The sequence below is a fragment of the Lissotriton helveticus genome, chromosome 3_2, assembly GCF_964261635.1.
Source record: "Lissotriton helveticus chromosome 3_2, aLisHel1.1, whole genome shotgun sequence".
In the NCBI taxonomy this organism is placed as follows: Eukaryota; Metazoa; Chordata; class Amphibia; order Caudata; family Salamandridae; genus Lissotriton; species Lissotriton helveticus.
This window is the reverse complement of record NC_136062.1, coordinates 47,741,393-47,764,017: the sequence shown is the minus strand read 5'-3', so window position 1 is coordinate 47,764,017 and position 22,625 is coordinate 47,741,393. Positions and strand designations below refer to the sequence as shown.

At 40.7% G+C, this 22,625-nt stretch overlaps 1 protein-coding gene across 2 annotated transcripts in view; it reads right to left on the bottom strand.

Annotated features, from left to right (window-relative positions):
• The window catches only part of FBN1 (fibrillin 1), a 713,526-nt gene that overhangs the window by 28,106 nt on the left and 662,795 nt on the right, over window positions 1–22,625 (bottom strand). Inside the window, exons 56-60 of one of the 2 annotated variants that reach the window (XM_078684805.1) lie at window positions 20,352–20,477; window positions 19,832–20,038; window positions 17,712–17,837; window positions 17,350–17,472; window positions 3,560–3,676 (exon numbers count right to left, since the gene is read on the bottom strand). In XM_078684805.1, the coding sequence (XP_078540931.1) occupies window positions 3,560–3,676; window positions 17,350–17,472; window positions 17,712–17,837; window positions 19,832–20,038; window positions 20,352–20,477 (699 nt within the window). The remainder of the gene's footprint in view (window positions 1–3,559; window positions 3,677–17,349; window positions 17,473–17,711; window positions 17,838–19,831; window positions 20,039–20,351; window positions 20,478–22,625) is intronic. The other variant, XM_078684806.1, reaches the window with a different exon arrangement.

Below are 22,625 nucleotides of genomic sequence, written 5' to 3'. Positions count from 1 at the left end.
ACATTTGATGTAAGAGAGTTATTAAAAGGACTGCTGAGACTTCCCTCTGGTACTCCCACAATACCCCTGTATTTGGACATGGGGATCACCAATATTGGCTGCTGTGATAAACTCAAACCATTATATAATGGATAAACTTCTGGAGTGCACCAGAACATCGCCATCTCAGGGAGGCTTTGATTGGTCGTCCAAACACATGAGCCTTGGGATAGTGTAAAAACATCAAAAACACTGGGGCTAATTGGTCTTCCACCCCTTTGAGAATCTCTCAGAATAAATACAGTTGATAGTGCCTTGAAGGTCAAGCAATTGGAAAACTGGTTGAAACATCCACATGTCGAATTGACTAAGATAATTTTGTTGCTCAGAACTTCTCCCCAATTTGAGCCATTTTAGATATTACACTAATTTTGCTAAGGCTCTGTATCTCAAACTCAGAAAGGGTATTCTGCAAAAAAAAGTGTTGTTTATAATTGGGGTAATCACCTCTGTAAAGCCCCTGTTGTTCCAATTGTATAAATTGCCTTGAAGATGAGATACACTTGTTATTATTTTGTGCCGTGTTTACTGCCCAAAGGTGGAAATGGTTGTTGCCCTCATGAAGAGTGACAGGTGTTTGCAATACAAAGCCAGCATTAGAGCTATTGAAGACTGAGTACTCAAACTGAAATGGTGGTCGTCAGTTCCTGGTATCTCCTCTCTGTTTGGCTTCATAGGCATGAAATCGTTTGTCTTGGTCATTGACCCTTGTTTTGAATTACTTATATGATTTTATAATGGTTCTTTTTTCTCTTTCAATGGTTTATGGGTATTAATACCCAAAAGAAATAAACATTGTCAAAATGCTGCAACTTTGAGTTCTCAGTATATTTTTGTTAAAGGTGAAATGGCCTGACATGATATCAAAAGGGCTAGTATTGTCATTCTTGCCATGGTTTTTTTGAAATGATGGCACTGCTTTTATAAACCTCACATTTTGCTAATATTTTTTGCCATTGTTTGCTTCTCATTTCAAAAATATGTTCTCAACCATTCTCATACACCTTGTAAGTACCAAAGCAGTTTTTGTAATATGCATGTAATTAATTCATTTTATACCACTGCAGCCTGAGCATAGGTATATTTTCAAAAATGTATTTATATTTTAGTCAATATTCCTTCGTTTGAATTATCATTAGACATGGTTACTGCCTGTTTAAACATTTATTGGGGAGGTGGCAGTAGTCTAGGGGAAACAGAAGTCCTCTGTTATTTAATTCAATGTGATCACAGACATGGTGGCCTGCATACCCCTTCCCAATAATAGTGAGTTGCAACTCATGACCTACCAAAAATATCTTTCCCATTTGATAAAAGTCTGTGCCCAATTTGTGAAATCAGTCTTAACATTTTATTGTGAAGATATATAACTTAATGAGCAGTACATCAATTCCCCAGTACATTTTTGCAGTAGAAGACACCCATTAAAAGCGGTGGTTTTATTTTGTTGGGATGTGAGATTGGAAAATCAAACATCAATATACAGTACAAAATCTATATAGTAATCTAGGAATAATTCTTGGTTTTGCAATACTTCATCGTTTGATTGAAATTCTTCCAGTTCCATTGAGAGAGTTTGCATTTTATAATGCAATTCATGTTGTGTGATGGTCAAAATGCTATCCAGTGACGTTTCTACAGTGCAATTCTGTTAATGCACATCCATTCCATGTTTCAATTGTGAAATCTTTGCATCCAATGTAATCATTCGGATCGTAACCAATTTGTTGAGAGTTCAGTTCGAATTCTGTAAAACCTATTCAATAATTCCATGACACAACCATGCATTGTCAATACAATCCTGTGTTGTTTCATCTCACAAACAAATATAATATATATCCTTTTCAAATACTATTACTATACCTGCTATTTCTATGCAATTATAATGATTTTTTTCCAAGGCATTTGTGAGCATGTATAGTGACTTACATTTTACAATTTCAATGCTATTCCTCTGACAAGCAGTATGCCAAGACTGTATTAATCAGATAGTATCCAATAGATCAAGCAGCATATTTACTTGTCCGGAGGAAAAAGTTATTTGTCTCCAACAGTTGGGGACAAGGTGAAGCGCATCAGTTACCATTATATTCTAATTTGAGAAGAATTACATTGTTGTTAAAGTGCTTTTTATTAGATTTCAGATTAATAAAATTCACTGAAATTGCACAACTGATCAAAATGTACGAGATGAACATAATACACAGGTTTGTATTGACAACATATGATAGTATCATGGAATAATTGCATTGGCTAAAATATTTTACGAATAGGAACTGAAATAATTGCTAAACAAATTGATTATGAGACAAGCAATTTGTTGGTGGGTGCAAGTGATATAAACAATTGTGTTGGATTCAAAGTTTCCTACTACAATTTGAAACAAATGTTCAAGAAACAGATACACAGATGGACAAACATAAGCAGCATTGTTACAACAAAAAAGACATTGGACTGCACACCTTTACCAATGGGCATCCTGGAGTGCATTGGTTATGAGAATAACAAAAATCTACAGGAATGTATTGCTAACAATAGTACAGATGTTAAATGACATATATTTACCAATCAAAATCTAGATTGTATTACAGGATGCAAAAGTTCTCCTATGGAAATTATTAACCCTGGGTGTAGGACTATGCTACGCTCGGGGAGCGTGCGTTGATTGAGCACCTACGCTCTACGCGAATTGCACATAGCACAGTGAAAAACGCATAGCATAGCGGGCATTTTTTGCTTGCTCGCGGTCCTCAACGTCAAGTTGCCGACCGCGAGCGAGCAAAATAACATCCCGGCGAGACTTTTTCCTCGTTCTCGATCAGCAACATCAAGTTTCCGATCAAGAGCGTGGAAAATAAACCGCCCGGCGAGATTCTCAACGCGGAGAAGTCAGGTTTCTCATTGCGAGTGATCGCGTAAACTCGCGACCGCTCGCGTTGAGGAATTACCAGACCGCGTTGAGAAAGCTGCTGCTCGAGTACAAATCTACTCGAGCAGCAGAAAACTACCGCTTCCACTGTGCAAGATGCAGTTTGCAATGATTACACAATGCGGACAAGCATCCGGCACTATTCAATCAGTGCGAACTGCATTTTCACTACCGCACTACGCAGTTTGCGTAGTCACTACCGCACTACGCAGTTTGCGTAGCTACGCATAGCTTGCATTGTGCGAAGTGCACTTCGCGCCGCTAGGCGTAGCGCAACTACGCGAATTACGCCCAGGGTTTTCAAATTATAACACAATCAAGACATTTTACAACAACAAGGATTGTGGATAAGCCAATATATGTCATTTTGTGAGTCATTTATGTTTGGATGCAGTGGTGCATTTTCCATCATAAAAATCCTTTCAAATGTATTTTCTGGATGCGTGACAAACTCGGTGGGCACAACAATTCTTAACTAACAATGTGTATACAGTGAGCATTGTTGAGGACATAGAGTGCTCCAACCGTACACAAATTAAAAGGTATAATATGCACTCTGCCACACAACCATTGTGTCTTCCTGTCACTCACCTATACATGCTGTTTGATGCTGTGTAAATCCAGGTGGGCATTTGCAAGCAAAACTTCCAATAGTGTTAACACATATGAACTGGCAGTTATGTTGCTTTGTGGAACATTCATCAAGATCTGAAAAGAAAGATCATTGCGTTCATGTTCAAGTCACATGTTAGATTATATTGCACTTTTGAAATTAATAAAAAGAGAATATACAAAATTAACACAAATTTGGGTTTTCACAATACATAGAGTGAATCTGGATATTTTATTTTTTAACTGTGCCTATTAGAGCATACAAAACGTACGCCTCTAATTTAGCAGATACAAGCAGTTTTAATTTTTTCAAAAATACAAATATTCGATTTTTCCTTTGTGTGTTACTAACTGTTGTTAAGCAAGTAAACAGTTCAAATAATGTAGAGTGAAATCAAGAGACTAGGAACGAAAACAGGGTCCATAAATGCAGATTTAAAATCCAAACTGCAGGGTAAAAAAAACTCTGGGTCCTCAATAGCATTTTAACATGAAGGTAAGCCTACATGTTGGAGCACAAAGAACACAAGGCGCCATATAAAAGAGAAGGTTCTGAGAAACAGCCAAAAAAGGGATGGACACCTGATTATTCACACACTGTAAGATTTGGAACTTTGCTTTGACGAGTTTAAACTTACAAAGTTGTTGACCTGTAGTAGGGAGGCCTCAATGCATTCTATTAATATTGAGAATACATTAAAAGCTTAATAAAGGACCTGAAGGCTAACAAATCCACAAGCAAAGAAGGCTTTGGGTCAGAGTTTTAGAAGACCATTAGTTTGCTGCTGACTCCATACTTCAGTAAATGAATTTGGTGACCCAGGCAGTCATTACAGCAATATTTAAGACAGGAAAGCATGGTTTAGTGGCTAGGTTAGTGACTGATCTAACTGGATCTTTTATTAACTGTATTGATCTTAAATGCACATTATCCCGTATACAGTACATTCTGGGAATAAGGATTGGATTTCATCCCATAGGAAATTCCCTACCCTCCTCCATCAATTTCTTCCCTAATTGTGCAGGCAATCCTCCGGGGTTGAGACTATGGCTTCAGTCTGTTAGAATATCATGTTCCATAACACCTTGTATTATGTCAAATACATATTATGTTTGCTATTCTCCTCACACTTTGCCGAACATTTTTAGTCTTACTTCAAACACCACCCTTTCCCTTTCCATACATATGCTCATTCCCTCTTTCCACTTAACTCTTGTAAGAATTTGTGTCTGCCCCCACAACCTAAATAAAATGATGTATTTAACCCAGATCTGTGACAAGGGGTGAATGTTTTATTTGTTCAGCATTCGGTCAGTCATTTGCTTTTTCTGTAATTTTCACCCTAAGTGGGATGGGTATGCCTAGATATGGGTCCAATGCTCGCTACAACACTAGATTCAAGCTAGCCTAACTGATGTGGGGTAATACCCTGAAACCGGTGCCAGGATGCTTGTTTGTGGTTCAGGGAGGACCTGGCCTGGAAGTGCGGAATGGACTGTTTCCATGGGGAGCAGGGTCTAGACTGATTTGCATATGGCCGGGTCTAAACCAGAATGACGTTGTAACCCAGATCTGTGATAGTAGTGAATGTTTGATTTGTTCAGCATTCCATCCATCATTTGTTTGCTATAAGTTCCCACAACCTAGAAATCTCTCTCTTAGCCATCATAAATCCCAACCTGCAAAAACCCTGATGTTGCTGTGGAATTTCTTTATCATTCAGGATCCCCAAAAGTGACTAATCTCAGTGTTGGAGGTGAATCCAAAAGTAAAGATTCTGGGAGAAAGGCAAAAACAGTAAACCTGTGTTGTTGCACAAGAACAAGGTGTGATTCATAGCCACAACACACTCAGGGGGATATTCGCAAGTACGTGTGATAATCACCGCAAAATAAGCTTAACACAACTCTTCATATCGCAGTATATTGTGGGAAAACAATGCTGTGTTAACTCAATATTCACAACACGGAGGCACTATGCGATAGGCCATTGACAACGCATCAAATGTCCACGATAAAGACAACGTGACGCCACAGAACTGCGATACACCAACGCAAAGACAGTTGCGATGAGGCCAATCGTGGTACAAAAAAGCAGCGAAAACCAGCGACAGGCCTGCAAATCCCATGTGTCAGGCGGGAAAATGCACTATAAAAGCAACCAAAAGAACACACCAAATTGAGGAGTGGAATGCTACTACCGCGGTACTATCACCAAGTCTGTATCAGCTACATGAGGATGAAGATAACCTCCAGTCCATAGACTCAGACGCCACCAAAGTTCAACCAGAGAGTGTCCTTGAATGTCGGGAAACAGACTCAGTGGCACCGGGGCTGAGAGGGGACGCAGACTGCAATGAGGCAGTACAATGATATGGACTCGGCCTTTGCTAATTCAAGACTCAGTTCCAAATGTGTGACCATCTCGACCGCAGTGAAGGTGAAAGGCATTTCCAGCAAGGGGCCACAGAAACGTGTGGGTGTGATGCTATACAAAGACTTGGTGACACCACATCAAAGGGAGTATAGTGATTTAAAGCCAGCATTGCCATGTGTACTGGGCCATTGCCTAATCAAGAATCAGTTCCAAATGTGTGACCTACTCGAGCTTGCTGTGGCCCGAGGGCAGTAGTCCGCGTGGGCCCACAGACATGTGTGGTTGTAATGCTATGCACAGACTTGGTGGCACCACATCAAAGGGAGTATAGTGACATAAAATCTGCCATAAATAATGTTCTCTGCCATAGTGTAATCAAGACTCAGTTCCAAATGTGTGACCTACTAGTCCGTTGTGTATGCCGGTAGAGTGCGTCAACAAGAAAGGAGTACTGCGGGCCTTGCTTGCGGAGGGCATGATGGCCATAGCAGGTTGCCAGGATTGCGTACCTTGGGCTTGGAGCTTGCACCGGTACGTGGTGGGCCCTCTTCGATGCGCACCGGTGTGAGCAGGTGACCAGTGAGGCCTGGGTGCACAGGGGCGGGCAAGTCTGGCTCGGGAACCAGCGGCCTGGGGTGCAGCAAGCACACAGGATGGTAGGCAATACCGCTCACGTCGCCAGCGTCTGCCTCATGGTGGGCTGAGGGGCACCGCCCTGGCAGAGACATTGGACATTCCGGAAGAGAACCACGCCCAGATCTACGTGCTTTTTATTCACACCCCTCCGCTTGCCTGGCGTACGCTGGGCCAGCCCACTCCGCTCATGCTTACGGGGGGGACGTAACAAGCTACAATTCCGCTACATCCACTGTCCACTACACTCTGAACACCAACAGTCTATGTTGACATGGATATGTCTGTGGTCTGCATACTGCAGTCTGTCCATCACATCCATGGCACACTTGGCATAGTGTAGATTCTCATTCATGGGTCACTTGCCTCCTTCACACATGCCTGGTTCCCACCTCTCCCCACATTGTGCTATTGTGTGGCTGAGGTGCCATGCCATTGATGGCTTATGTGTATGGTTAGCCCAGGTTCCCACAGTAATGTGTGCTGTCGTATCTGCTGGGTGAGCATGTTGTTTGGCATGCTGTATGTGAGTTTGTAACATGTACATTCCCAGTGTTGTGAGTCACATGATTGTGGAGTTGAGGCTTGTGTTGTGTTCATTTGGTACTTGACAATGAGCAGTGCATTTCCTTAGGTGCCATCCTGGTAGCGCTGGTTGATAATGAACTGTCGGTAGATGTAGGAATCATGCACACTGCCTGGTTGATTGCCGTCGACATTGGTGGGGACTTCCCGGTGGAACGCTATTGCCTGCACATTGATGGAATACGTGTGCCTTCTGTTGCTGATATTGTGTTGCAAGGGGTCATAAGTAGGACACGTGTGCAGTCAATTGCCCCCAAAAAATGCGGGAAGCCAGCTATGGCGTAGATGCCTTGCTTGGTCTCCGGCTGTTCCTGCGCAGTGTGGGGGAAGTATAGGTAGTGGGGTACCAAGCTGATGCTGTCATCCACAACCATTGCGAGGAACTTGGATTGGGCTGGCTGTGAGATTCCCCCTACTCTGGCAGTTGTTGGTTGGAAGGTTGCGGGGTGGCAGTGGGTGTTTTGGCCCTGTTGGGGCTCCGGGCTGCATGATCAGTAGCTCCATGGCATATGTTGTTTTTTAGGTGTGGCTCTGGCCAGGGCTCCCTTTTGTGGTGCAGGCTGCCGTCCGACTTTACACAAGGTCAGAACAGGTGTTAATTTCCTGCTGCTAACTCACCTTATCACCTGTATTGAGATCTTATCGGCTATCTGGCTGGTCGTTGAGAATGTTGCAGTGTGGTGTTGTCGCAGCTTTTGGCACGGGAACGTCTACTCTGCATCCCATTAGCGATAGTTGCGGGGTCATCTGTGGCGATGTTTTTTGCGGCTGCTATCGCAGGTAAACTGGTGATATGGGCTGATAAATTTATCGCCACTTTGGCTGCGATAAAGTGTTGATAACTCAGCCATGAATCCTTGAGAATATGCCCCACAGTCAACCAAGAAGCTGATATTCAAGATGTGTGTTACAAAACACAAAAAGCCCTCTTCCATATACACAGAGAAGATGTTTAACAGTGAGTATTCCTTTCCTACGTGTGAACACCATCCCTGAACCTCTAGCAATAGCTGTAATGTGCACCATTCATGTATTAAAATTAATATTAAAATGAATGGTCTGTTATCTAAAGAATAGAACATTCATATAGGCATTAATTACTGATGTCCCTTATCCTCCTTTTGTTAAAATTGCTCTTGAACCTTTTGCAGTAGTCATATGTAGCAATAATCATTTTTGAGTGTTAAATTAGGCCAAACATTGGCAAACAAAAGCCCAATACTTGTAGATTGTGTGCTAATTCTGTTCTCATCTCATCCAATATGTACACCAGCCTTGCAGTATAATAATTAGGGGGAAATTGGCCATAATACTACAGAACAGGTAGGAAGCAAGACAGTGGGAGGGAGACTTACTTATTCAACTCTGAAGAGACTGCAAACCATACAGAATTCAGCAGCCAGACTCATCTTCGATCACCCATAGTGAACCCATATTACCCCCAACCTCCAAAAAGCTCCTCTGAGTCACCATTCAGAAGAGATGTCAATTCAAGATGCTCATCCACACCTACAGAGCCCTACACAGCCATGGACCAACATACATCAACCATCCCCTGAACTTCCACCAACCCTCCAAACACCTGCACTCTGTCTCCCTCTCCCTCACTCACACACCCTGCATCAAACAAAGCAACAGAGGGTGACGCTCTTTCTCCTACCTCTCTGCGAAGTCATGGAACGCCCTCCCCCTTCACCCCTGGACCTCATCCACCTAGCTGTTCAACTGGCCATCCTAAAGCAGCAGGTTCTCAGTACCTAGCTACCCTCACAGATGATTAGCCATGCTTTATCAGTCCTGTTTGATTGATTGACTTATTCACTGATTTTAATCGCCAGAAGTCCAAAGCATGTGCTAATATCCAGAACTGATTAAGTCAAGTCAATAAAGTACACCTCCATTGATAGTTAAATATTAGTGTGTGTAACTTGGTGGGGCCACTACAGAAGATAATATTCCCTAGAATGGTGTATGCTTTTCACATTATTTGTATGAAGCACACAATTACCGTTTGCTGGAAATTGCCATTTATTGTGACTTTGTTTATCTGACCACCACATATGTAAACAAATATTAGACTGGATACATTGAAACTCCCCTACAGAAGGGGATTTGGCTTTCTAAAGTTAAAGGAATACTGCTTCTGCTTTTGAATGAAACATGCAAATTATAGTATCCTCATATAGGGGAGGAAATATTGAAGTTGGCAGTAACAGAATCAAAAGATTTAACTGAGAATGTCTTTACTATTGTTATTTTCTGCCACAACACCAATACAAAATCAATAGCATTTGACAGTGTCTAATTTACAAGAAGGATTTACAAAAAAAAGGAAGAAGAACCAAATTCACTACAACACTCTTAAACTAACCCATAATTTGGGGATAACATTTCATTGGGGGGAAATACTTTGACCACTCAGATTAAGCACACTGTAACATAAAAACATAAATTAAGGACTAAATTGGTGAATGACCTACACACCATCTCTACCAAGGCCATAGTAATGTATCAATCCGGTATTTAGACAATGAGTCTTAAAGATTATTTGTTTGCTGAAAGAAAAGGAAGAGAAAAATTCTGTTCTACTGTTTCTTAGCAACCGGAAATTAGTAAAGAGCACACAGTAAATTTGGAACTTCAACATACATAACCACAAAATAGAGCACATACTCAAAAGCTTAAATAACTAAAGACTGAAAAGATTGCGTGTGAGCTGAATGTTTGTTAAACCAACAACGGAGCTAATAGCTAATTAATCTTAATCAACAGGACATCGAAAATCTTGCTACATTTTGTGACCACTGAGGGCTGTGACAGGAACCATAACCCCTAGAAGGTAACATGAGCCCAAGAGAAGGGTTTATAAGCCCAGAACCTGCTTTTAGTGCACCGTGTACCTACAGACGTAGAATGTGGAAAATCTTGCTGCATTTCATGACTCCTAGTGGCCACGATAGAAACCACAGCCCCCTAAAGGCAATACGAGCCAGGAGGAGGGCTCCAATGCCCGGGGAGCGCTTTTCAGAGCACCGGGTTCCTACAGATGCGGGAGGCATGGGGGCTGAGACAGGAACCACAATCCCCAGAAGGTAACACGAGCCCAGGCAGAGAGCTTCACCCGAGGAGTGCTTTTCAACATACCGGTTCCCAAAGGTGCGGAAAACTGAAAATCTTGCAACATTTTAGGACTCCTGTGGGCCGCAACAGGAACCTCAACCCTTAGAAGGTAACACAAGTCCATGAGGAGGGCTCCAAAGCCTGAGAAGAGCTGTTCAGCATGTCAGATTCCAGCATGCACGGGACGCACCCGGGCGCATATCTGTGTGGAGACTGGGCCAAGAGCGGGCCTGTCTGCTCCTGTCAGAGCGCAGAGGAGACCAGGCTGGGCCCATTCTCTTGGCTTTGCAGCTCACTAGGAAACCAGCGCATCTACCCTGGACCTATTGTACAAGTCCATACATTAGATTCATGGGCATGTGAGGCGCCTTGAAAAAAGTTATTATGATATCCTTATGGGAAAAAGGGTTGGGCAATCAATAAGACTTTATTTCGGTTTTGTTTGAAAACCATAAAAGTACACATACAATAGTATAAAATTCATTGTTCTTAAAAATGCATGCCATATCAGGATACAAAAAGTACAAAATATGGGATTAACATCCCAGAAAAAAAAAGAAAAAGAAATACATGATTTTTCCGATTTGTACATACAGGCTCATAAAAAAATGTCGTTAGATAAAACCATTACAAATCCAGGCATTTTCTGTACTTAACAACTGATTTTAAAAATTCAAGTACATAGAGAATGCTATCACTGTGCAAGAGTTGTAAATACATCAAGGCTGGTCTGATCTGACAGAAATTAAGTTTTCTTAAAAGTGACATCACATAGCGTTTGCGGGGGTATTCATAAAATCTACCGTACATAAAAATATAAAATGCAGCATATCCTGCGGAGATTTTCCATCGCAGCCGCAGGGAGCTGCAACTTTACTAAAAATAGCAGTTCTTGGCCTAACAAACAAAAGATAAAAGAGATTCAGCCTAAATTTTTTCGTGGGAGGTCAGAGTGCCCATTAGATAAGGGTCAATTCATGCAGATATTTTTAACATAACATATTTTCTGACACTCGGCTTCTGAATCTCGATAGCTTCCCTCTGGATCTTCCTATCCATGAGGTAAGCCATTTTCGTTGCCTCCAGGTCCCTCTTAGTAATGCTATCAGGGGTTTCAAACAACTCAGAACGCCCCAATCTGAGAAAACTTGATTTCAAGTATTTCAACCATGGAATAGCGAATGCATTATCCTGAGACAGACAGTCTTTCACTATTAGGTGCGTTAGGAGGATATCAGGATTTAGCCAAAGTTTTATCCAACAGGTCAGTGGACGTAGGGAGAAAATATCGCTTACATACTGCGTCCCCAGTTCTTCATGGACAGCTAGATTGGACGTGCCCGAGGGGACACACAGAAGACGTTTCATAAATGAGTTCTCCACAATCTAGAGCTGCTCTCCCGCAACATGTCCCCATATTTCACTGCCATATACAGCCGTGGCCACTGATTTGGCATTATATAATTGCAGCATAGCACCAGTAGGTTTTTTTCCCAGTTTGGATGCAAAATTAAAAATGGATGCATTCACCCTAACAAGCTCCCCTTTCTTTTTAAGAACATGCGGGCCCCAGTTTAATTTACTGTCAAAGAGGACCCCGAGATAGGAGAACGTCTTAGATGTAGGGATTATTGCATCCCCTACTTTGAATACAAAGTTCCTTCTGGGTTGCTGACCTACTTGCATGACAAATGATTTGGAGTTGTTTATCGTTAGATCCCTATCTGTCATGAAGGACTTAAAAGCATTTAAAAGAGCTTGAAGGCCTCTTTCAGTCCTAGATATGAGGACTGCATCGTCCGCATATAATAGGACCGGAATACCCCGGCGACCAACTCTAGGGCAGTGATTGTGTCATTGTAACTCTTAGATACCCGAGAATTGCTGGTAACCTGATTAGGACTTTCCTTTAAGGCCATTGCATGCCAGGCAATATGAAGATTTTGCCTCTTGGCTATTTCTATAGAGAAATGGCAAGATACCCCCAAATCAGGGAAAGAACTCATGGCCTTATGCCATCTCAGCCATCACCCTATAATATCCCTGTCCAGAACCGCTTTGAGCCCCTGGGCGACATGGCTGACACTGATTGGCTCAGTGCTCACCAGGCATCTGCAGAGTGTCTAAACGTTTGAGACACATTATAGCGCTGGCCACCCGGTTGTGATTTGTGCCCGATAGTGGATATATTCAGTGGAGTTTTCCCCTCACTGGTAAGCTTGTTTGCCACTAGCCCAGTTATGGGTGTAGATTCATCAACTAACATACCCAAAAACATGCAAGAGGTAAACGTACTCTCCTGGAACATTGCTGCTATATCCAGCAAAGTGGGCTGCGAGACTGGGTCACTTTTATAAATAATTACAAGATCATTATCTTCCAAGAGACATGGGCTATTAAAGATTTTAGCTTGGATGGTTATGTTTTTTATTTGGTTACTGAAATCAAATCTCACTTTGGCAGGGTTAGGGTGGGGCTTGCAGCACTGTTTAGAGTAACCTTGGCATGCAAAATGTGTATGGGTTACACTGATAGCACTTTATTCCAAGCTTTTTTATCCTCCTGGCCAAGTGGTTTGATTATTGTTTTTATTCATTTTTAGAATAGGAATATTGGATCAGATTCTAGTCCCAACATTAAATTGCTCTCTGACTTTATTTTGGACCTGTATAGCAAATTCCCCTATATGCGCAAAGGGGACCAGATCTTTTTTAGGTGGTGACTTTAAGACAGAACGTAGGACTGCCAAGGAGAATAATATCCTTAACTTGTTTGATGCCAATAGCTCAGAGTGCATAGATTGGAGGAAGGACCAAAAGGCCCTTGCACTTATGCACTTTATGAACCTATTTCACCTTGTTAATGTCTGTGAATTCCCTGACCCTCTCTACCCCTCCAAAGCTACATTCACAAGGGGAGACTATGGCTCAGTCCTTCTCTATATTTTTGTATCCAGAGATCTAATGAGTCAGGCCTCAAGGTATTTATAGCGACCATAACTCTCTGAGTGTCATCTTATATACCGGCAAGGGGGGTAGCGGTGTGAGGGGCATGGCTTTATCCTCCTTAGTTGTTTAGAAGCAGGGTCTCCGTTGGCTTGGAGAAATGAGGATTTAATTGCCCTTATGTCCCATCTGTGCGTCAACCATCTTAACACTTTTATTAATTGCCTTACTCTCCCAGACAAGCATTCATGTCTGGTCAAACAAGTTTTTCTGTTGGTGCAGACATTAAGCAGTTTTGTCATGAAGCCGATCATAAAAGGGAAACAGGAGGCCAAATGGTTTGATAAATCTTGAAGGAAGGCCTTGACTAAACTACATAAGGCATTGGGGGAGAAACCCATGGATTAAGTGCTAAATTCTACAGTGCAGAGCAGCCTACAAGACGGCCCAGCAACTTAGGTGCAAGGAGCTTCAAAACGAATCTTGGGGGAAGCTGGTGTCAGCATGCAAACTGAAAGACACCAAGGCCTTTGGGTGGTGATTAACAATATTGAGCCTAATGGGTCTATTAGGAACTCCGTTATCACCTCCATTAGCCCTGATGATTGGGTAAATCATTTTAAAGCACTGTACGGCTCTGACACCCTAATCAGCCATGTGAGGAACAGGTGGCTTCCCCCTTAATTCTGGAATTCACCATTGAAGTGTTGGAGGCTAATATCAAATCCCCATTAAACAAGGCCCCAGGGCCGGACTGGGTTCCTATGGCCTTGTACACATCCCTACCAGAGATTTGGGGTCCCCTACTGTGCAACTGATGTAATGCTTTTATTAAAGAGGGTCTCCCAGACTCCTAGCACACTGCCATCATAGTAATCATTTTTAAAAAAGGTAATACACAATCACCTGGTTTTTACTAGCTCATATCACTACTGGATTCAGCTGTGAAGATTGCAGTGAGAGTTGTCCTGGAGTGCCTCCTAATTTGGGCCCGGGAGACGGACACACTGTCGGAGGTCCAGTATGGATTCTCTGAGGGTCTTGGCAAGGTGGAGCAGGTGTTTGAACCTGCACCTACTGATCAGTAAAAATAATATTGCCAAGCAGGGCTCCACTTGCCTGGCCTGCAAGGATCTGTTGTGCACCTTTGACAGGGTGGTTAGATCAAAACTATGGGAGATATTAAGTCATATGAGGATGGACGGAGGTTTAGTGGAATTTCTGTGAGCCCTACAGTATAATCTCTCAGCCTCAGTAAGGTTTGGCCCTGCTGGTAAGTGGACCAATAGTTTTAATCTCGAGAAGAGGGTGTGCTAGGCAGTGTCCTAGCCCCAATCTTAATCCTTTGTATCCAAATAGTTTAGGCACAGCACTTTCAAATGTACTCTAGGATGCTCCCCTCATCGGCATTGTAACTTTCCTGCAGCACTTATCAACTTTGCTTCTGCAATGTATTTGCTTAATGGACCACACAGTGATTATGTCTTTTACCTTTTTTTATTGAAGATTTTATGATGTACTTTTATGACTGCTTATGTTACTGAAATAAAGTCTTTCGAACTGAACTGGTTAGAAAACATTATTGCCCCAGTCAAACACATTTCCTCATTGAATGCGCGGAAGCTTGACAAATATTTCTGGATTAATTAATTAGTGACAGGTCTAGAAATCAAACTAATAATGTTGATAATACTGTCCAGTTCTGATTTAGCATGCAAAACAACTTACAGCTATAAAACATTATGGGTAATTCGTAGTCTTAAGCCCGAAAAACATCTTGTTAGGAAATGGAAGTGCTCAACTCAGTTTTCAATTAATGACTAGCACCTGAAATTATCTGGGATTTAAAATATAATAATTATAATATAATGCTTAGTTTGCATACTAATGAAGACCTTGTTCCGAAAATTTGTAACCATGTTCTTGATTGGCAATGTATTGAATGAGTTACAATATATGAGTGCGTAAGAATGAGTGCATGGATTGTTTAGAGTATGCGTCTAAGTGTCTATACGATAGTTGTTAATATTTCGGGATTTTCAGATCTTCCTTCAGAGAGGAATTGTCTTCAGTCTCCCTTTCATTATTCATACTTCAATTTCTAAATATATATGATATGTAGATGATGTTGATTATATACTTTTGTACCTGTTGTGAACAGCTTATAATGTATGAGTATATTTTCCAGTCCAGTCTTGACTAACAAGTCACCACATTGGTATGTCTTATAAACTAGGAGAAAGCAAGGATGCCCACCTTAACTCTAGATATTTCAAAATAACAATCACCCTGATAATAACCAATTATGGAGACTAATATCAGAACAAACCTACAAAGACTGGATAGACTATTTTTTAGATAGTGGGATATGGGGTGTTCTTACAAAAGATGCAATCTACTCAACTGAACTAAATGTTATATTCAATGATCCTGCTAAGTATTTCACCACATGACATCATCCAACAGTGAAAGCAGAAAGAAAGGAGATATTTTGGAAATGTTTCTATATGGGAGTAGGTAGTCCTTTCATTCAATCATTCTGAGAAAGGAAATCTGAAGGACTGAAGAGAAAAATCTATGTGTAAAAAGAGACATTATGGAAAGATATGTAAATTATCAACACCATAAATGACATTAAGCAACCTCAGTCCAATTAATCAGATAACAGGTAGAGTGGCAAAGGAATATGGTATGTCAAAATAGAATAGCCCCATAGGTAAACATATTGATAGGATCAACAAATGAAGTGAATATGGGATAATAGACTTGGAGCAATATTAGAGAAAACAGAATGGTTTGATATAGTAACAGACTGAAAAAATTATAGGGACCCAAGGTCAAGTCTGATCCACCAAGTGTTGAAGAGAAAATGCTGGATTTCAGACAGGCAAATAAATATAGCCAGGTGAGAATCAGGTAGGTGCTTCACAGGAAAACGGGTGGACACATGATGTGTTTGTACCAGGCCCTAAAGTCTGTGTGTGAAACATTTGTGGAGTTGACTGAGTAGACCCTAAATACATGGTATTAGAGAGAACTCAGACCTACTTTTTGGGTCCATCCATATGGATAGTGGGAGTGGGACTAGTCAGCAGTAATGTGTCCTATGTAAGAAGAGCAGAGCAGAAAATAATATTATACTGGAATACAAGCATTGCAGTGGGAGGTAAGTCATTTCAAGACACACTGATACAAATGGGATTATTTAAGGAAGAGGAGTTGTGGGAAACAAGTATGACAAATTGACAGGAAAAGTCAGAACTAACAATGTCCCTTTGACACTAATCCCACAATTAAAGGACAATACAAATTGAGCAGCCATAAGGCAACAGTAAGAGAGAAGGATTAAATAGCACACTAAGAGCAGGATGATAAGAGCAAGTCTAGAAAGCAGAGTTGAGGTAAGGGTTATGAAAGATAAGTTATGCACTGTAAAGATATAACATTAAAGTGTAATTTTGAGGAAAAAGTGGATTGATTAAATACTAGCAAAGTGACATTTCTATGCAATAATACCACCTGTGGATTGAAAAGTAGCGATCTTTACTGAAAGCAGCAGCAAATAAGAGGAATGTCTGCTGGTAGATGATTATTCTCATTTTAATATTAGAAGATGTCTTTCTTCTGCCTGCTACTTTAGCAATAATAAAGAAAGAAAAGAATATTACCATTATAACACTATTTCACATTTTGATGGGTGTGTTATCAGAGTTTCAAGATTTTTGTACTGCCAAAATATTGAATCCAGAATAGCACCTACCACTATATAGATATACGATCCTTAACTGCACACTTGCATATATTGAAAATATGTATTGTCAAGGTACATAGATGTGGAGTTAAGAATAGTAATTCTATACCTTGTTATATATACTTACCTTTACAATATACTGGTATTTGAAATTCTGGACTCAATATTTTGGCACTATGGTATTTTTGTTGCTGATATTCTGACACACTGTTTCCTGACATGACATCAGCATTCCTTAATCTGAGGTGTTAAGTGTCAGTGATATTATTCATTTGGAACAGACCATCTAACTGGAAAAGACTCCTACTCAGATGCATTCTTTAAAAATCAGAAATCATGCCGCCATTTTTCATTATACCTTTGCAACTTCTTCCATCTTCTTGCAGAATATACCCTCTTGGGCATGAGCACTGGTAGCTCCCTTCTGTGTTTTTGCAGATGAAGTTACACGGTTTTGGAGCCTGACTGCACTCATCCAGATCTAAAAATTAAAGGCATGTTTTAAATGTATTTGAATATTAGGGGTCAATATACCATTAGTTTGATTTATGCTCATTTACACTTTGTATAGTGATTATATCACCATTGTCATTAATAAACAAAACAATATTTTAAATCCGATGGGCTTAATTAGCTGAACAAAATCAGCATGAATTGAATACTGCTCTAGAATAGCTTCTTAAATGCTGTACACACTAATGAACAATAGTGAAAACGTACCCAAGCAGAGAGTGCCGCTGATGTCTGTGGTGTATCCAACTTTGCATTGACATCGATATGATCCTCTCTCATTGATGCATTCTCCATTGCGGCAGATGTCATGAAGAACCTTACACTCATCAATGTCTGTAGGAAAGGGAAGGGAAATGAAGACAAGTAAAGCTTTCCATTTTTATTCTGATCATCAGTAAACAATTGTGATGGTGTATTACAAAGATATGTCAAATATTCCTAGTAGATAGACAAAAAAGCACATCAAATGCTCTTAGTAGGTATTGTTTACAGGCTCATCAAATGTGCTTAGCAGGTTTGTGTAAAGGTACATGAAATATACTGTGAGATTATTTGCGGAGCTGTATCAAATGTCCTTCATAGGTATTTGTGAAGGTTCATCAAATGATCTTCGTAAGTATATGCGACAGTGCATCAAATGTACGTAGTAGGAAATGGTGAAACAGCATTAAAGTCGTTTATTAGCTAGGTGTAAATGTATACTGAATCAGATACCTAAAAAAGTGGCACACATTTGCATCGGGGGTTTTATAACGTGCAGCAACTTGCTGAACAGGTGTTTTGCAAGCTATCGTATTCAGCATGCATTTGTACTTGCTGCAGCCAATGTCTGTGGTAATTTAAGAGGCCCACAAATAGAAAAAAGTGGCCCACCCACTGACCTGTCAGACCAACTCTTTGGGCACAGCCATATTCCCCTACAGGCGAGTCTGACCTGTATTTAGCTCAAATGTAACACAGGTTATTCAAACTGCTCTGAACATGGTTCAATACCATGCTAGACAATGATGGCACATAATGGGTTGTCTAATTTGTATTTATTCAAGAAGTATGCACATATCTTGCCTTTCCTTGCCAAATTATTTACCTTCCTTTGCCACATAATTTGACTTTCCTTACAGCTTAACTTGAACAACCATGTTGCATATCTGGCTATTAGCTTCGAATAAATGTAAAAAGTGTATTAAACGTACTCAGCGGTCATGTGTGTAGGTGCCTCAGATGTGCTTAGTATGTATAACAGTGCATCACGTTTTAGTAAGCATTCGTGAAGATGAATCAAATATGCTATTTAGGTATGTGAGAAGACACATTACATTTGTTTACTAATTAATCACGTTTTTTGCCTTACTATGAGTAAATATGAATGCAATGTGCAACGTGCAAAGGTGCATGAAATGTGCTGAGGAGTAATGAGGGTAAATACATCAAAAAAACTCAATAGCTATGTGTAAAAGTGAATTGAATGTTCTTCGTCGGTATGCGAAAGTAAGTAGATATACTTTGTAACGTTTACCTCCTATTTTGCCTTCGATCTAAACACTGAAAAAAGTAATACTCAGGCCATATTATTGAAAACATATTGACTGGATGCCATAACGTTTTTAAGTCTGAATTGCTTGCCGACTAATACAAACTATGTTCCATCTAAAATCAGCTGACATCATCGTGTGTGAATTGTAAAATGTTAAATTAAATTATACAGAAATGTTGGTTTACCCCATGGGTATTCTACTGGAAACTAGTTAAAAGCTCAGGATAGCTTTAGGCAAGCTAGCTGTGTGGTTTACAAGTTAAAGGTGCCTGTTAAACAACACCAATTTAAAAAAGTACGATAGCTTTCTAGGTGCTCACACATGAAGATTGAACAGCTGTTTGTTTGCACAGACAACCAGTCATGCAGCAATGGGGAAGGAGCATACTCCAAATACAAAGTAGACCTCGGTTGGCTTGTAGAAAACGGCAGTCACAGAAATAAGTACTAGTCTCCTAGGAAATCGGGAGGTTTCCAAAACAGGCTAGTACCTCTGAATAGCAGGTATGAGGCGGGACTTGCGCTGGGTAAAATCAAATTAGACTCCAATTCCCGATTCCAATTCACAGGATAACTTCTGTACAAAGGATGCTTAGCAACATTTAATTCTAGGAGCGCATCAAGGGTACCTGGGCTCTAATGCAAAGTGGGACAATGTGCCACCTGACCTCTGTTTAGGCAGTAAAAGGCATCCATACTCAGAGTACAGTGTGCTGTTCACACCACTCGGCCCCACAGCATCCTCTTTACTAATGGTCGCTATGTCCCTGGTCAATTCATAGTCACACTGTACCTTCTCCAGTCGTTGTGTAACCTCGCCCGTGGGGGCACATTTTCTTGAACGCGACAGTGCCAGGCAGAGGACAGATCTCACAGTTGCCACCCCAACCTCGACCACCGTCGCAGCAGCACTCAGACTTGGTGACAGTGTTTCTGTTGCTGGATCCCAATTGGCACATGGTTTGTAAGACTTCAGCAAAACAGTACCCTTGTCGGTTGTCTGCGAAAAAGATAATAGGAACGGAAATGCATCACTGTGGGGTTGAATTCATGGACAATAGATGTGCAATGGCGTCTGAAAATCAAGGGTGCAAAAGAAACAAGAACATATCCTATGGAGAAGCCACCTTATCCGTGACCTTCAGACCAACAATAGACAATAAGCAGACAAGATCCATGACTGAAGACCATCACTTCAGTGCAGATAATCAGGTGTCATTTTTCGAAAACATAAATAGGCAGTGGTGATTTCATGCCACTTTAGCTTTCAATAACATTTCTGCCACTTTCAAAGAACATTTTAAAGTACTTACCTATGCATTCATTCTGAGACTCGCTGACGATATATCCATCGCTGCATTCACACCTGAAGCTTCCCTTCGTGTTGATGCAGCGCCCATTTTCACAGACAGCGGGCTTCGCCTGGCATTCATTTTGATCTAATTTTGAAACAAGACAAACAATTTATATTGCTTCTAATGCTCAGGCTGCAAACTCTCCAAAACGGCTAAAGTCATAAACAAGACAACAAAACAAAGCGTTGAACTAATTTCACAGTTACAGCAACAATGGAAGCACAGATTACACTAAGCAGTAAGAAATACAATACAAACTCGTTTAAAGAAAATAAAAACAATACATTTTGTAGGAAACGCAAAAAACTGCAAATGGTATTATCGCTTATAACCAAGACAGAACTAAAAATGGCCAAATGTTGCCATGCTAACTCAGTTATTTATCTTTGTATGAAACCTGGTCTTATACCTCACTTGATGTTTTAGGCTATTGCCTACAAAAATAAGTAAAGATAGAAACACACACACACACACACACACAGACACACACACACACACACACACACTAATCTGCCTACTAAGAACAGAAAGACATTGAGGCACACATAGCAACGAAACCTTAGGACCGCCTACAATCACTCATACATCTTACTACTGCAAGATCAGAAAATCTTTCAAACGTGGCTTAATTTCATTCTAAAGACAGAAAAGACACAGACATATGAGTAGTTACCAAAACTGAAGACCCACTCAACACACCAACATAGGCTAGTGGAACTTAAGATGTACCATCTTCAAAGGGTCAACAATCAAGAAAACAAACAAACAGCAAGCAACAATCTGCATTCTAAGAACAAGAAGACTCTGACCTGCACTTTGAATTCACAATGCAAGATCCATCAAGCACTCCACCATGTTGTTTACAAGTAGTAGTAACAAAAGGCTAAATTAAACTAAATTACTTGAGATCAAGGAAAGGCTTTGCCCATACCCAATAGCATTAAAGGGGCTACACAATAGAAAGGAAAAACCCCTCTTTACCCAATTCTTTATCACAAACCATCAACTGATAGACATTATAGATAGAAGTAGTTGGAGTGCAGCTGTGGATGTCATATGGGACTCTTTGAAAGCTGATATTAAAGGGCAAACATTTAGTATTGATTTTTACAACCATAAAATACAAGCAAATCAAGGCAAAGAATATTACGAGAAGTTGGCCAAACTGGAAGTTCACCATGTTAAGGCCATGAATGAAGGTCAGGACAAGTATAAACTCCTAAAAAGGATAGCAGTTACTAGGGCTAGCATTAATAGCTATTACGCTAGAAAGGCAGCAGAGAGATAAAAAAAACTCATAGAGCACAGAGCTATTAATATAGTAATTGCGAAGGAAAGGTCCTGACGCTGAAAACGCATCAGAAAGAGTTGCATAATATCATCAGTGTTATAAAGGATATGATTGGGCACCAGGTTAACACTCTGGGATTTATTAACAGGGTGTTTGAAGAAAATTATCAATCACTCTGTCAGGAAGGCTCCCCCCCCTCCAGCAAGATTAAACAGTATCTCGAATTAGTCAATGCATTGGCACTAGATAAGGGCAACCAGCCAGCTTTGAATGGTCCCTTTGCACTAGAGGAACTGAAAAAGGCCCTAAATTCTCTGCCATCTGGGAAAGCAGAAGAACTGTATAGGATCCTGTTGGAGTTTAATTGAATATTTTACATGATTCTCTTGGGGGATATGGTTATCAATTTCTTGGAAGATCAGCAAGGAACTTCAGCCCCAGAATCATGGACAGCCACCAATATCGTGTTTTTTTCTGAAGAACGGGAAACCACAGAATTCTGGTTCATAAAGACAAATCGTATTCACCAATAATGTAGGAAAGCTATCCTTTTTTCCCTGATCACCCCCATTTTTTGACTGATGCTGGTGGCTACTTACTTTGAAAGTGAACTGGGCTCTGCCAAACAGGCCCAGCGCTCTGCCCTTAAAAGGTATGTGGTAATTGGTATAATTCTACTTGACCTGGACAGCGTACCTGTAAGTCCCTAGTATATAGTAGGGCATGTACGTTTGGAGACCCCAGCAGACTTAATGCACTTAAGTGTGCACTGCTGTGGTGTCCGGTGCCATTTTAAAGCCAGGCCTGCCTTGCAAGCTGGTTTTAAATGCCCAAATCTGACTTTTAGAATTAAAAGCACTTCCAACATCCCATACTACCTTTTTATTACATATAAGTCACCTCTAAGGTCTGCCCTAGGTGCCTCAATAGTAGGGTGCATT